Source organism: Helicoverpa armigera, chromosome 20, assembly GCF_030705265.1.
Source record: "Helicoverpa armigera isolate CAAS_96S chromosome 20, ASM3070526v1, whole genome shotgun sequence".
NCBI classification, from domain to species: domain Eukaryota; kingdom Metazoa; phylum Arthropoda; class Insecta; order Lepidoptera; family Noctuidae; genus Helicoverpa; species Helicoverpa armigera.
Genome location: NC_087139.1, coordinates 4,293,100 through 4,310,403, shown reverse-complemented (window position 1 = coordinate 4,310,403; position 17,304 = coordinate 4,293,100). Strand labels below are relative to the sequence as shown.

General features: G+C 33.8%; 1 protein-coding gene across 1 annotated transcript; it reads left to right on the top strand.

Moving 5' to 3' along the window:
• The first annotated feature begins 5,073 nt into the window (after positions 1–5,073).
• On the top strand, positions 5,074–15,898 carry LOC110380443 (dihydroxyacetone phosphate acyltransferase). The gene is made up of 11 exons (XM_064039808.1): positions 5,074–5,421; positions 5,785–5,961; positions 6,278–6,407; positions 6,832–7,035; positions 8,500–8,651; positions 11,688–12,180; positions 13,758–13,895; positions 14,575–14,654; positions 14,808–14,969; positions 15,325–15,473; positions 15,752–15,898. Exons 1-11 carry the CDS (start codon positions 5,239–5,241, stop codon positions 15,891–15,893), a joined length of 2,010 nt encoding a protein of 669 aa, XP_063895878.1. The 5' UTR covers positions 5,074–5,238; the 3' UTR covers positions 15,894–15,898.
• The last annotated feature ends 1,406 nt before the right edge of the window (positions 15,899–17,304 follow it).

The window sequence follows — 17,304 nt, the reverse complement described above, 5'->3', positions numbered from 1 at the left end:
ATATAAGGCAATACCCAGAACATTCAACCAATACTGAATTTAAAGTTTATGTTGAGTCTCAGGATAAAAAGGAGCGAATTGGAAACAAGAGCCCAATTTACCTGAACCACATATTCACATCGGAAATAAAGGGTGTGGTGACTCTGCAGAGAGTCAACGCGAATAAGGTGGTTGTCGTATTTAAACTGGCGAACACGGCTAACAACTTCATAGCCAACTCTGTTTTTTTGAAAAAGTATAATTTAAAAGCATTTATACCGGCAGCCCAAATAGAGAAAACAGGAGTAATCCGTTTTGTACCTACCAATATCTCCACCAAGGAATTATACTCCAAGCTTTCCTCTCACTTCGAAATTATTGCGATACGACGTTTTACAAAGAAGGTTGGGCAGCAGCGAGTTCCTCTACAAACTGTTAGTTTGACCTTTCTGTCTAATAATCTCCCTGATAGTGTACAGTACGATCTATTCTCCTATAGGGTATTTGATTATGTTCCGCCTCTGCAGCAATGTTACCGCTGTTTTAAATTTAATCACTCGGCTAGAGTATGTAATGGTAAGCAACGCTGTAGTTGTTGTGCTGGAGAGCACTTATACACCGAATGTGACAAGCCTAATGAGCTCTGCTGTGCCAACTGCAGGGGAGCCCATTTGGCTGTATCCAGGTCTTGTCCCATTAAAATTCAAAAAATGTTAGAAAAACGCAATAAAATTACTTATTCAAGTGTTCTTGATACAAAGAAATATGAGCAGAATTTTCCATCTTTAACTGAAAATGTAAATAAAAATACAAAATATGTTGTAGATAATAATATAATTAAAACCACACCTGAAAATAAAATTGTACAAAATGTAAATAAACCTGCAGCTTCATCTGCACATAAGGTAGATAGTAGCTCTACTTCTAAGATTAATAAATTACCTGTAGTTCCCACTACACAAGCTCCTCAAATTAATTTAAAAGAGCAATTAATAAATAATAAAGATTTAAACTCAGCAATTATTCGCACTATACTTGAAATTAGCAATAAGGGTGATGGGACTCCAATTAATAGTAAAACGGTTAACGATATGTTACATAAATACCTTTCCTAAGCTTATGGATATAAATAGCACCTTATCACAGTCACAGTTAAGAATAGCACAGTTCAATATACAAAGCGCATATAATAAAAAGCCCTTATTAATAGATTTTTTAGCAAATGAAAATATTGATATCTGTCTTCTAAATGAAACATGGTTTAAAAACAATAGATTATTTAATATTCCTGGATACAATTTACATTTCCGTAATGCAATTAATAACCATGGGGGTGTAGCAATACTAATCCGTCCTTTTTTAAAGTATACACAATTAGATACTCAATTTTATGAAGATTTACAAAGCATAGCTATATTGTTAACTACAGAACATGGTACACTTTCCATTTTGTGTGTTTATTCCCTCCTACAAGTGGGCACATTAGAATTAACAGATTACGAAATATAATTAATTCATTACCTTCTCCTGTTTTTATTAGTGGTGATTTTAATGCACATCATATTGCCTTTGGTTGTGTATCTACAAAAGGTCGTGGACAGCAACTTTATGACATTATTGATGACTCTAATTTATGTATACTTAATGATGGTAATTATACAACTATTCAATATCCAAATCGTAATCCATCTGCTATAGATGTTACTTTTGTCAGTCCTTGTATTGCTCCACTTTGTGAATGGTCGGTTTATGATAATAATATGGGTAGTTACCATTTTCCAACAATTACTTCTATATTACTGAGTGTAGATAAATACAAAGTAAATCCTCCCACAGAAAAATATCTATATAATAAGACAGATTGGAAGCAGTATTGTGAGCTTTCAAAAGACTTTTTTAGTAATGTAAATATGGTTGATAAAGACCCTTTACAAGTATATAATCTTTTCTGTGATAAACTTAACTTGTTAAAAGATACATGCATTCCTAAGTTTGTTCGAACATCTAATTATAAAAGTAAACTTCCTGTACCATGGTGGAATGACAAGTGTAAACAAAGTGTTATTAATTCCTATGAGGCACTAAAATATTATAGGAAGAATCCTGCTATTGAAAATTTCATTAATTACAAGAGGTTAGATGCAGTAAAGAAAAAGACAATTGCTGAGGAAAGGAAAAATGGATGGAATAATTTATGTAATAGTTTCAATAGGACAACTCCCATTAGCAAAATTTGGAATCAAATTAAAATGTTTAAACACAGTAGAAAGATTAATAATAAGTCATATTCTGATACATTCATTAATTCCTTTTTAGATAAATTGTCAGATAAGGGCTTAGAGGTCCCTAACTTAGAAAAATATTTCAATATTCATAACGATAATGAAAATACGAAATTTCTCTTAGAACAGTTTTCATTTCAGGAATTTTCTGCATCTTTAAATTCACGTAAAGATACAACTCCTGGATTAGATGGTTTTCCTTATATTTTAATTAAAAAACTTCATCAGTCAGTCCAAAAGCTTTTCTTAGACATTCTTAATAACTTATGGATTGAACAGATTATTCCTGAGTCTTGGAAAACTCAATGTGTAATACCTATTTTAAAGACAGATAAGCCTCCTGATAATGCTAATTCCTATCGACCTATTTCATTATCTTCTTGTCTAGGTAAAATATTTGAGAACATGATAAAAACTCGGCTTGACTGGTTTGTTGAAAACAATGGCATACTGCCAAATGTTCAATATGGCTTCAGACGAGGGCGAAGTTGTGCAGACAGCTTTGTTTCACTTGTCTCCGATCTGAAACATGCGAAAAATAGTAAGTCAAGTGTAATATGTGTGTTTTTAGATGTTCAAGGAGCCTTTGATAGTGTACAACCAGGAATTTTAGTTAAAATTCTATCAAAACTTGGTATACCTGGTCTTATATGTAAATGGATCTTTAATTTTTTAAATAATAGAACTTTATATGTTAGACATAATAATATTATTCATGGACCTAGAACTGCGTCAAAAGGCACAATGCAAGGGGCAGTATTATCCCCTTTACTTTTTAATCTTTACTGTAGTGAAATTTGTAAATATGTAAATAATCCTGATGTAAATATACTGCAATTTGCAGATGATCTTATTTTTTACTGTAAAAATAGACATTTAGAACAAGCCGCATGTACCTTAAATGATGCTCTATCGAAATTACATATATATTATAATAATTTGGACCTCAAAATTAATACTTCTAAAAGTAGAGTTATAGTTTTTGGCCAGGATTCACCTAGAACTAATATAACATTTAACAATGAAATTATTCCTCAAACAGATAGATATAAGTTTTTAGGCATAATTGTAGATAAGAAACTTTCTTTCGAGTATCATTTAAGATACATTGCCCAAAATTCCCTAAAGGGTCTCAACATACTGCGATGTTTAGCCGGTGTTTCATGGGGTGCAGACCCTAAAACCCTTACAATTTTGTACAAATCTATTGTGCGAAGTCACTTTGACTATAGTTGCCTTGCTTATATTAATATTAACAGTAAGTTTGTAGATAGATTAGATGTAATACAAAATAAGGGTCTTAGGATCATATCAGGTGCTATGTGTTCTACACCTATTAGAGCTATGGAAGTAGAAACAGCAATAATGCCATTATCACTTCGCAGATTACTTTTAGCTCAACGCTTTTGTTTAAAATTATTATCCTCTGACAATCAACTAGTAATGAAGAAAATTTTGCCTTACCCTGTTCAATCTAGTGCTCCTGAGATAACCGGTGAGGATCTTCTTTGCCATCAATATCCAGATCTTTCCCAAATACTCCTGAGAATAAAAAACAACTTTAGTAAAGTATTTTCTGATTCTTTATGGCCATGCTATTCAACACAATTTCATATTTTATTCCAACTACCGAGATCTATTGATGCTTCAGTTTGCACCAATCAAGACCTTCTTAATTTTTTAGATCACAATAGAGAATATTATAAAATATATACTGATGGGAGCAAAGGAGAGTCTCATGTTCGTAGTGCTGTTTATGACCCTCAGATTAATTTTGTACAAAGTTTTGTGTTAGATAATAGTTCTAGTATATTTACTGCTGAGGCATATGCAGTTTTAGAAGCGTTAAAGCACATTAAGTCTTTAGAAAAATGTAAATATTTCTTAATCCTTACTGACTCTCTAAGCTTAATTAATAGTTTAAAAGGTTTAAATATTAACTTTAAATCAAATTACTTGCTTTTTAAAATTAAAACTCTTATAAATAGTCTAAGTAGTATAGGAAAAGAAGTGTTTTTTATGTGGATTCCTTCGCATAGAGGCATTAGTGGAAATGAAATTGCTGATAAAGCTGCATATAATGGAACTAATTCAATAGATGTAAGTATTGTGGTTAAGACTCCTTTTACTGATTGTTATACTGACATCAATAGGGATATAAATGAAGTATGGAGAAGATTTTGGAAAAAAGACCAAGAACAGAAAGGAAAATGGTATGGAAGCATACAAACGGACTTACCTAGAAAACCCTGGTATTATCAGCTAAAGATTGCGAGTAGAGACTTCATTACAACACTGAACAGACTCAGGTTTGGGCATAACACCGCACCCGCTCATTTGAGTAGATTCAACATAATTGAAGATGCGACATGCACTGCTTGTCGAAAGTTTCCAGGAACACCAGAACAAATTATATTTACTTGTGAAGAATATAACCTCCAAAGGCTAATACTTGCAAGCGAGCTTTGTGACATAAACATAAACGATGAAATGTCAACAAATATTGAATCCCGCCGCCTTAACGTATTGCTGCAAAGAAAAGACTGCTTTATGCCGCTATATAAATATATTAAAAATACAATTGGAAAAATATGAGAAAAACAGTAGATATGATAACAAATAAACAAAGGAAAATATATATATATATATCAAAATGAAGATTTGGCACAAAGGCTAGAACGCCATGCCATTAAAAATTAAAAAAAAAAAAAAATGTCGGGACGGGACGTCAAAAAACAAAACTGTCATGAACTGTCAGTAATTTTGTCACCGAGGGGGAGAGTGGTTGTCTGATTTTTCAGAAAATAATTATTTAAAACTCTAATCAGTTATTTACGAAATAAGGAATATATTGAAAACAAACAACTAGACAAATCCTACGTGAAACCCTCATAAAATGGTTATGTAGCCGCATAACCTCGAACCGACGTGCAGTAATGTGTTAGGTTTGTGATAATTTTGTTGAAAAATAGTGAAAATGACTGAGCAAGTAGAATTTGTTGACATCCTCGAGCCGAGGAGGACGCAGTCAGGCATCTTCAGTTTCATGACGAGGAACTGGCATCCGCAACGTACTCTGAAATTGGATAAATACTTCACGCCGCAAGAGCTAAAAGATATCGCTGCAAATTCTGTATATTTAGACGCTTTTATTGAAGCAGTAAGTATTATTCGTTATAATTTGTGTACATTTTATGTTAACATATTTTTTCTATCTGGAAAGAAAATCCAATGTCCAATATATTTTATTTATTTTCCAGTCACCATATTTGTAACATACATTATTTCCAATCAAGTGATTTCTATTTCTAAAAAAATATTTACCGTCTAAAAGATGGAAATATTCTAAAAAAGATATTTGTGTGTCTACGATTAGCGGTAAATCCAGAATTACATACATAAATACTTGTCCAGAAATGAATAGCAATTCTTCTGATGAGGTCTAAATTGAGATTTGATCCACCATTTCTAAACCTTGCCATAAATAATGCATATTTAATCCTCACAATCCATGTTCCCTCAGGAATGTTCCAGAAGTGGTCAGAGCAAAGAAAAGCTGCACCAGGAAGTACACAACTACTTGGAAGAGATGGGCCTGGATAAGAAGATGCACGTCATCCGGTGGATGGGAGTCATATTCCTCAAGATATCATTCATGATGAAGATTAAGATGTTTGTGAACGAAGCTGCAGCTTTTAATGTAAGTTTTTATTCAGTATTATAGTATTATTTATACTCTTAAAGCTTTAAATAATAATGACTTTGTTAACTACATAAATATTCTGTCAAATAAAGGAATGAAGGCATTCCTGATAGAATACTTTACTTACTTTTTACTGAATTGCTTTTGTATACACATTAAATGAAGACATGTAGAAAGAATCCAATAAGATAATAAATGATATTATTGACACCCAAACATATTTAAATAATAAATTAAAATCTGAAGCTAGTAGAGATTTCTTGCAATTTTCTGAAATGTCATCCAAGCTTAATATTGTTTTTTTCTTTTATAGCTAAAGTCAGTGATGGGCAATAATCCAGTTCTGTTCCTGCCAACACACAGGAGCTATGCAGACTTCTGTCTCATGACCTACTTGTGTTATCATTTCGATATTGACTTTCCTGCAGTGGCAGCTGGCATGGGTATGTGATTTCTACTTATCCTTATTACTTTAGTAATTAATGTGAGAAAATTCTTAAATTTCGACCTCAAAAAAAGAGTCAGTGATATCTCGGGGAGAAATATATTTTTTCACCAGTGCTCTAAGTAATCTTCTGAAAGATATCACAGAGTTCTTGTTCAGGGTAAAGGCTATATTGCATAGCATACCAAGAAAAAATAGTTTTTCTGTCAGCCTGGGACTGATGCCTGTTATAGGCATTGCTTCTAAGAATCGGCAGAGAGATTTATAATTTTCGATAATACATAACATACCACATGAACTCAAGCTTGACAATATAGCCAAAGAGCAGTTTCAACTGCACTAAAATTTTTTAAACAAATTGTCGTCAGTTATTGTCATGGAATAAATATTTACGTATTTAAAAAAAACACGTATTTTTTTAGATTTCTATTCCATGGCGGTAATAGGGCGCCGTATGAGAGAAACATGCGCGTTCTACATCCGCCGCACATTGGCCGGCGATCCGTTATACGCTGCTACGCTCAAGCAATATGTACGAACTGTAGTGGGCAAGCATGCTGCACCCATCGAGTTCTTCCTTGAAGGCACGAGGAGTAGGAGCAATAAGAGTATGCCCCCTAAATATGGTGAGTTGGTCTATTTTAATCTTTAATGTGTAAAGAATAAGACACAAGTTCCATAGTAGTTTTACCAAAATATTATTTTCTTCATGTTGATACACTTAACAAAATTTGTAGTGTACATTCTGGCATAAATGTGTATTATTTATTATTATTGAGAATATAATGCTAGAAATAATTCACTTCAGAAAGATATTATCTCTGTAATCAATCACAGTCTAGTCTGTGTATGTTGGAAATAAGATAAAACTAACAATGAGAAATTAATTCCAGATTCTTAAACTAGTAGCACTGACAGTTTTATTGTATCTTTGTGATGTTAAGTTTCATAAAAAAAGACAAGTTTTGATTTCAATCATAAGATTTTGGTTTATTTTATTTAATGAATTATTCATCATCATCCTCCGAGCCTTTTTTCCTTACTATTTTGGGGTCGGCTTCCAGTCTAACTGGATGTAGCTGGGTACCAGTGCTTTACAAGGAGCGACTGCCCTATCTGACCCCCTCAACCATTTAATGAATTATTATGATGAAAATATTACACAAATACGAGAGCGGAAACCGTAGTTTCTTATTCCATAGTTCATATCTTTAGCATGCATAATAATCCATTTCAAAAGGCCATGAGATTCATAGGTTCATTCATAGGATTTGTATGTCATTAAAGTTCTGTAGAATCATTCAACAGTTTCAACACTTCAAAACTTTAGGTACATAACTAGTTACAGAGTTTAATAGTTTGACACAATGTATTTGTCCTAGAATAATAGTTAAAGTAACATAAATGCTATTTATTTATGAAACATAATGAAGTGTTTGCCGTGTAAATGCAAATGCAATTATGTAGAGCTATAGACAAACTTATGACGTTTGTTGAATCTCGTCAAATAATTGTTACCTATATACTTCTTATGATGAACCAAATATTACTACTAGCTAGTCGTGGTGGCCTAGTGGGCAAAGAACCAACCTCTCGAGTATGAGGGCGCGGGGTCGAATCCAGGTCAGGCAAGTACCAATGCAACTTTTCTAAGTTTGTATGTACTTTCTAAGTATATCTTAGACACCAATGGCTGATAAAAAGGTGAAGGAAAACATCTTGAGGAAACCTGGACTATATAGTCTGAAATCACCAACCCGCATTGAGCAAGCGTGGTGATTAATGCTCAATCCTTCTCCGTGTGAGAGGAGGCCTGTGCCCAGCAGTGGGACGATAAAAAGGCTGTAACTGTAAAGAATCTTCATTTAAGTTGGGGCTAATATGATTTGATCTTGTGTCCATCAAAATTCGGAAAAACATACATTTTAGAATTGTTATTCTATGATCAAAATCAGCAAGCTTAGTTTAGTTGATGATGATATTATGGGTTGCATAACTGCTACCTTAATATACATAATTTAAGGTTTTTAACGATAAGTTTGATTATTTACTTGTTCTTTTACCTAAATAAATAAATAAATCTCCCTTAGGTATGTTATCAATGACCCTGGTACCGTACTTCGCGCACGAGGTGACGGACATCACGGTGGTTCCCGTCAACATCAGCTACGATCGACTGATGGAACACTCACTCTTCGCGTACGAGCATCTCGGAGTACCCAAGCCGAAGGAGTCTACTGGGGTGAGTTTTATATAAAGCTGAAATAATGCCACCTTATTATGAAACGTGGTTTTAAAAAAGTACTGGCTTTTGTACCAAGTTTAAACCACCGTCCCGAACAAAGTTAGTGGACTAAACCCATCACTAAAGCGGGTACTTCTTAAAACCACGTTTTATAATAAGGTGGATGAAGTTTATTTTTTTACTCTATCCCGCGCAACCTGAGGAAGATAAAATTAATTAAAAAATCTCTAAGTATTAATCTATCTTCATACCGGATTGAAGACAAAGTCCTTACCAAATTGACAGGAATGATTTAAGTAACTACTATAAAAAGACAAAAATATAAAACATTTATCTGCCGTTGTTGCAGAAAGAATAAATATTTTAAAAGTTTAATTTTCTAAATCGAATAAACTTACCACTTTCAATTAAGTTCCTGAACACTATGTTTATTTTCCGATACATACACACAATAATATGGTAAAAATATCCGTTTCAAGTTACGAAATACAAACAGTGCAAACTTAATATTCTTAAGCTTTGATAGCATAACTAATCTACTGCTTTTGGCACACAAAACCAGTTTGTCTAGAAGGGCGTGTTGTGTAAGAGAAGTTTGTTCGCGACTTGTAAATAAAAGAGGTCAATGTCTTCTCATTTCACATAATCACCTACTTCGTGGATACAAGGCCGTTCAACGCATGTTTTATTAATACGTATAACTGATTAGATAATGTCATATGTGTAACACGTTTTAAATTACCGCGTGGACCGGAAAGTATAGCGAAATTGGCGAATCTGTGTCCTTTCCTGTCCATATCAAAAAACCGGCGAAGTTTTTTAGTTCTAGTATTTGTTGTTATAGCGGCAACAATTATACTTCATCTGTGAAAATTTCAGCTAACACGGTTCATGAGATACAGCCTGGTGACAGACGGGACCGACGGACAGAGGAGTGAAAACAATAGGGTCCCGTTTTTCCCTTTGGGTACGGAACCCTGAAAAGGAGCCATTCCTTGGTTTACGAGCGACAAAACCCTGTCACTTGGTTTCACTTGTCAACTTTCGAATCGTAATTGAATTTGTAAAACCCATGTATGTTTTCGAAAGCTGTCAAAAAAATTCTGCACAGGCTGAAACAAATATATTTTTCAATTTAGTATCCTTGTTAATACGTACCAATTTTTTGGTCAATAAATTATAGTCGCTATCCCGTTCGATCAAATGATACATTTTTCGCTCCACTAAACATAGTGTGTGAACTTGCTAGTACATATAACTTACATAATGAATTGTTCCGGTTGAGTGCCGGTGGACCTACTTCAACGAATTCCAACTAATTACGAACTAGGACAGGAAAAGTCGGCCAGACATTCACAGATGTAGGTATACGTATTAGCAAAATTTTGCATAGATATTATATCAGTGTTTTAGATCATCTTACATAAATAATGACTAATTTTGTTCAAATTGGTTTAGTCTTTTTGCCCTAATTGTAACATTATATTATAGTTCCACCTTATTATAAAACCTAGGTTTAAAAAGTACCGGCTTTATTGCTAGGTTTAATGAGGAAGTTAAGTCCTACAAAATGATGCTTTAAACCTAGAACCGAACCAGTACTTTTAATATAAATCTTTCATATTAGGGGACTTCAAGCATAACTTGAGTCTAGATTCTTTGCTATTGAATTTATTCGTTACGGCAATTAATTGCAATTAAAAAGTACCTTTTGGACTATGAACTCTGAATTGTTACGCCTAATCAGTATGCCTATAAAATAAGCCTAGTAACATAATTATGTAAAATAATCAGATTAAATGATTACAACTAATTATCTTAATCTATGCACTTGACCATGTCATTAATTTATATCGGACATTCGATTATTCTTAAAAAAATACCTCTCATACGGAGATAAAATTATTCGTCAAATCTTGAGTTCTCTCAAAATATTTTAGTTGATAACTGATTGTGATACTATTTTTTCGTCTATTGTCATTGTTAGTTTAGGTACCGTCAATATTTGTCATTGTAAGGTCAAAGTTGGTAGGTATATTGTTAGTCAGAAAACCGAACTTAGTATTAGTTTTGAATTTTAAGTTTTGTTAATGCTAATGAGGTAGACGAAGGTAGACAAATAACAAAGTATTTAATTGATACCTGTCCACAATGTCTATAGAACTGAGTCACCAATAGAAATACCTTTTTCAACTGTTGAATACTACATTTATACTTATCTATGTACTGCGGCTGTAAGATAATGTACATACAATAGCACATCAACCTACCTCAATCTGTCAAATTTCTTCAGAAGACTTTCAGCTTTATCACAATAGTGGAAGGTTAGTATTAGTTTGATAGATTCGGTTAGGTTGACCTGATGTCGTCTATACTTAGAGAATAAAATAAACCATATACCACACACAAACAACCCACTTAGTATTTCTTAGACGTTTTGCAAAGAGGACCTTTGTATTTAAAAGCCTATTTGTATATTATAGGTATATTACCATATTTACTAAGTGCTGATATTCTTTATTTTTGAGTCTTTTATCGTCATTCACAAGTACTTATGAACACATGATCGAGCTATTCTAACAAATTATTCAAATATTATGTGTTATCGCCTCATCTCAACATTATCTCACCGCGAGTATCGCACACTATTATCATGTGCATGTTACTATGAATTATGTTTACACTCCCACTTGAGTTATAGCCTTTACAAGCACTCATCTAACACTTAGCCACTTACAAATTGAAACTTCTATAAAACGTGTTTTATGCTAAAAGGACATCAAGAAAAATCAAGACTTAGAAAATATTCTAGGGTAGACCAAAATAAAATATTAAAACTTCTTTTCGTAACCTTTAACAAAATAAACAACCTTATATCGTCTAACATACCTATTGTCCGCTGATTTTCCGAAAGAATCATCAATGTATTATTTTTTTGCCCGCATTTTTATAAAGTCCCATGCACATAATATGCCACCATTCCCAATCCAATAAGTAGTCACAGAGATTCTAACTTTAAATTCTTCTTTCAAGGGCTTCCTGAAGGCGCTTCACACATTAAACGACCACTTCGGCAACATATACATCAACCTCGGCGCCCCACTCTCCATCAGGGAATTCCTCAAAAACGACACCTCCCACTCCCAAGAAACACTCAAACCTCTAGACATGCAGCAACTCACCCCTGACCAGTTTAAACAAGTCCAAAGCATTGCTGACTACGTCATCACCTTACAGCAGAAGAATACAGTTGCCACAATCTCTAATCTTCTGTCACTAGTATTAATGCAGAGTCTTATGAAGAACGTGCCTTTGGAGTTCGAAGAAGTGCTTCAAGAAGTCGGCTGGATGGTCCAGGAGTTAAGGAATTTGGGCGCCACAGTCTTCGAGAATGATGTGAGGAGTAGCGTGGAGAGGATCCTGGTGGTACATCGGAAGATGATGAGGTTGGATAAGGAGAGGCGGTTGAGACTGATTTCTGGAATTCTGGTGGATTTGTCCAGTGATGTTAAGAAGAAAATGAAAGGTAGGTGAAATTGATATCCGTGACTATAAAAAAAAGTACTGCAATCGAGTCCTGTAAGTGTGACTAAAGAACAAGTGTTATTACTAATTAGACCTTGATAAGTCGTTGGTTAAAACAATAGCTCATTTTCCTAAATTACCTTTAAAACCAATAGCAAACATTATGTTGCGAATTCCTAAAACACATTCGTCATTATTTTGCTGTCATACTTTATCGTACGACAATTAGTTATCATATCTAATTCTCATACGATGTTTATTTGTTTGTATGACGAAATATTTGTGTCATATTTCTTGTCACTTTAATCTAAATAGAAACGCCGTTTCACGTTCAACTTTTCAATTTGAGTTTTTGTTGATGCATGCCCATTTTGCTTGACTTTTTATGTACAGATAAGCCAAATGATCTTATAACAATATGCAATCAATACATAAAATGGTTTAATGTCCTTCGTCGTTTCGTGAATAGTAAAGTGTCGTTTGGTTTGATAAATACAGTATAAGACTCAAGTTGTCGAGTTTAGACGTAAGTCGCGACATATAAAATATAGAAACACTATAAAATATTCATAATCTTCAAAAAGCGGTATTTTAGACAGATATTTACTAACAAAGTTGTACGCAATTAATTTAAAATACTGCTTTATGAATTTCAAATATGAATGATCTTGACCAGGTATGCTAATGAGATCGTGTGTTCGTCACACATCGAATCATAATCAATTCATTCTTGGTTGGTGACTTATCGACTTTATTTTGTAGGAAACGTTAATAAATATAATGTTAATATTACCTACACAAAGTCATATGGTAATTTAATTGAATGTAAACTGTCGTTTTATAAATATTTACTGTGAGATACAATAATAATTGTTTCTGAACATGTTAAACTGGGCCAACTGTTTATTTATTATTTTTACACGATGACGAAAAAAATTAACACTGCCTGGAAACCGACCCCAACATAGTTGGGAAAAAGGCTCGGAGGATGATGATGATTAAATTAATTAACAGTTTTGTAACAAAAATAAATAAATTTAAATAAGTTGATTAGAAAGTAAAAACAAAATATTCACCAAAAAATAGGGTTTATCCAGTTAGTAAAATTATTTAGTTGTTACGTCGAGCCTACAAGATAAACGAATTTATCGAGTCATAAACGGTATTGATAACTCGATAAGAAAGTAGACAGTAATCCTGAAAACTAAATCTCTAATATAAATTTGCGTTATCAATGTTATTCATATCCCACGTAAAGCTTTATCTATGATACATTGAACTCTTAGGCTTTGACCAAATTCTTTACAAATTATTACCGCATCTGATGATGATGACGATTGTATCATCTTGTTTTTCAAACTGTTAAAAATCGTGGTAGAATGTATTTTTTGCAAAAAATCATAGTTAGGTTTTGTTGTAACATCACTAATTACTAGTTCTCCCACTACCTGACATTTACCCGTATATGTATTGTATTGAAAGAATTAACTGTCAAGTTTCATTAAAGTATCAAACACAGACACATATACTCACTCACAAACTTTTGCTTTTATAAATCTTAATATGACTATGTTTTAGGTCACATACTGCAAGCGCAGACGATGGTGGCAGCAGTGCCGGTCATACAGCTGCAGTTATACGTGAACCCCATACTGCACTACCTGGTGCCGCCTGCCATCATCTGCCTCATTGTGCATAGATCTGCTACTGCTAGAGGTAAGTGCCTTACAACAGACGATGGTGAGCAGTGCCGGTAGTACAGCTGCAGTTATACGTGAACCCCATACTGCACTACCTGCTGCCGCCTGCCATCATCTGCCTCATTGTGCATAGATCTGCTACTGCTAGAGGTAAGTGCCTTACAACAGACGATGGTGAGCAGTGCCGGTAGTACAGCTGCAGTTATACGTGAACCCCATACTGCACTACCTGGTGCCGCCTGCCATCATCTGCCTCATTGTGCATAGATCTGCTACTGCTAGAGGTAAGTGCCTTACAACAGACGATGGTGAGCAGTGCCGGTAGTACAGCTGCAGTTGTACGTGAACCCCATACTGCACTACCTGGTGCCGCCTGCCATCATCTGCCTCATTGTGCATAGATCTGCTACTGCTAGAGGTAAGTTTCCAAGTATAAAACTAGCACTTCTGTCATAGAAACTTTACTAGATATTCAACTAAATGACAGATAATATAATGATCAGCTCATAGATCAAAAGACAACTAAAGCTTTATATGGATCAATGATATTTCGTTCGGGCTAGGTCCAGCCATTTATTTACTGCACACAAAATAAAACTTACATTATTGTATAAAAACTGACACTCCTATTTTATTTATTTGTATATTTGCGTATTGTTCAAAAGTCTAGTTTATTTAACTGTTCATAATTTCAGATCGTTTGGAAGCCGATTACCACCGCGTACGAAAGTTACTCAGTCACGAGTTCTTCCACTTGGAGAAGGAAGAACCCAACGTAAGTACCTATGCTTCACATACAATGCAAATGTATTTTTAATTCATTTTTTTTTATTTTGTCATCAGATTTTTGTATTGATGAAAACATATTTTTTGAGAGTCAATTTTGTGACCTTCGAGGACTAAAATTAAATAAATGATTCCTTTGCAGACATTCGCCAAAGCGTTGGAGTACTGCATACAAAACAGCGTTATATCGTATAACGGTGAGTTGTACGCGCTGGGTGAGGACACGAAGCTGCAGTACCTGCTCAAGTGGTCCGTATGGCCAGCGCTTACTTCGCTGTTGAAGTGCGCACAAGTTATGACTGAGGTAAGAGATATTACGAATTTTCGATAATTACCTACTTAAAGGCTTTTATTTAAAGACGAGCTGTTTCTTGCGTTCTGGGAGAAAAAACTTACTCCCGTATCCGGATAAAATATAACTTCCCGATAGTGAAATAATTTTTCAAATTAAATTGGCAGTTACAAAGCCTTTAGGTTAAACTGAATCTTTTTGTAATTAAAGGCTTAGATAATGAAAATATACGTCTAACTAACTTTTAACAATGTCATTTACTTCCAATATTTAGAAGCAGCATATCTTTTTATAGCCAATCCTAATACATACTTGTATGCCGTAATTCTGGAAATACAAAAATATTTTCATTTTTTTTTCCTTTCAGCAATCAAGTTGTGCCCACAAGCAAGCCCTGAAGCTGGTGCAACAGCGGGTTGAGAGTGAGCGAGTGCACCCATACTGCCTCAGTTTGGAAGCCACCGCCAACTGCCTCAATGGACTCGTCGCAGCAAACGCCCTTGTTAGAAATAAAGGGTAAGAAAATATTTTATTTTGGAGATTCGATTCTCGCTATCCTTGCCAGAAAACCATAACTTGGAGATACCATACTTGTATGACAACGACAATATATTTTTCATACATTGTATGAAAACTCTTTTACAAACTGTCTTATGTCAAGAAAAAAAAGTTGAGTTAAAAACCCTTATTTTGAAAATACAGTTCTTCATATACATACAGTTCCCGTCAAATAGTCTAAATTCTCCTTCCGAATAGTGTAGGTGGAATTCAAATGTATTTCTCGTTTATTTCAGAGAGGGCGACATCATTTACGAATTGGTGCCTCATAAAATGCAGGAGTGTCACAATCTAGTCAGTTCTATTCTACCTACATTTAGCGTAGACTTCACGAATAATGCCGTCGTTGTAGACCATAAGGCCTTATCTAGGCTTTAATAAAACATTTCTAGTGTTAAACTAGCGGACAATGGATTATTACAACACAATGGCATACTTAAAATTTGTATTATAGAATTTTATTTGTATTTCCAAGTGTTCAAAAGTATTGAATTTTCGTCCAATTCCAAGGACCCGTGGATAAGAATGAAACGCAAGAAGGCGATTTCGTAACTCTTGGTGGGGTCACCTCGTAAATGCGTGTAGGCACGTATAGTTTAAATAAATTGTGAGTATTAGTTCCCACAAATTAAATTGGGAGAAATAGAACTAAATGCTTTTATTTAGTATTCATGTATTTGTATAGGCAACAGCACATCAAGCTACTACTATCTGTCAAATTTCTTTGATCGAATTTCTACGTTATCTGTGAGCATACGGTTGAATGTTGATTGGGAAAATTTGACAGACCGGAGTCTGTACATAAATGCATTTTTTCTTTGCTTTTACTACGGGTGCAACATTGCGGAGTCTCTTATTATTCGAGTGAGAATACTGGTTACCACTAGTTATTAACATTGTATTATTTATTTTAGCTTAAAGACAGGTGATTGAATGAATTGTTATGTAAATATGGGTTCTGTATATATTAAGTTCGTAGGATTAGTAACTTTGTATGTAATGTTTGGTCTTGTCAGGTTGAGAATACAGGTAAATATTTCTTTTTATCCTTGATACGATATTAGAAGTACATTTTATTTGTTACCAATAATAATTCTTGAAATTATTCTGTGATTATACTCAAATATAGTCACTGCAATTAATATTTTATCACCATATGTATAAATTGCTATTATGGCGAAGATCATTCTAGTCTTATTCACATTATTGCTTGTACTTATTTCTCAAACAAATCTGCAGTATCAATTAATTATGTACTTGAACATTTTTCAGTTAAATTGTGATATTATTTTGCCAATTATATGCAATATTACATTGTAAATATGGGCGATTAGATTAGTTTAGTGTAGTTAGTAAAATTTGGATATTCTTAAGTCGGCCTTCCGAAAGGAAACGAGAGGGTATGTATTCAAATGATTCCGAGACATTTCCATACGAATGACTCGTGACGGATCCTCGTTGCCGAACAGTACTTTTACAAAAGTTATAAGTCAATTGCGAGAAGTAATTTAACTTGATATTGTTAATAAAGGATAACTTGGTCATTTGTACGCTATTTTTAGCATACTCGAGTATTTCCATTTTGAGTATTGATTGGTAAAAATTGCCTACACTTCAGTATATTTACGCATTTTTAACACTGACCTACAGTTAGTATAATTCGTGCATTTGAAATATTATTGTTTATTTTTCAATTCAGTATTATGCACTCAAATCTTAGTATTATTTTCCTCTGAAACGCCATTTGCTAAAAACATTTTGTTTGCCATTTCTTTTTATCAAGTGTTAA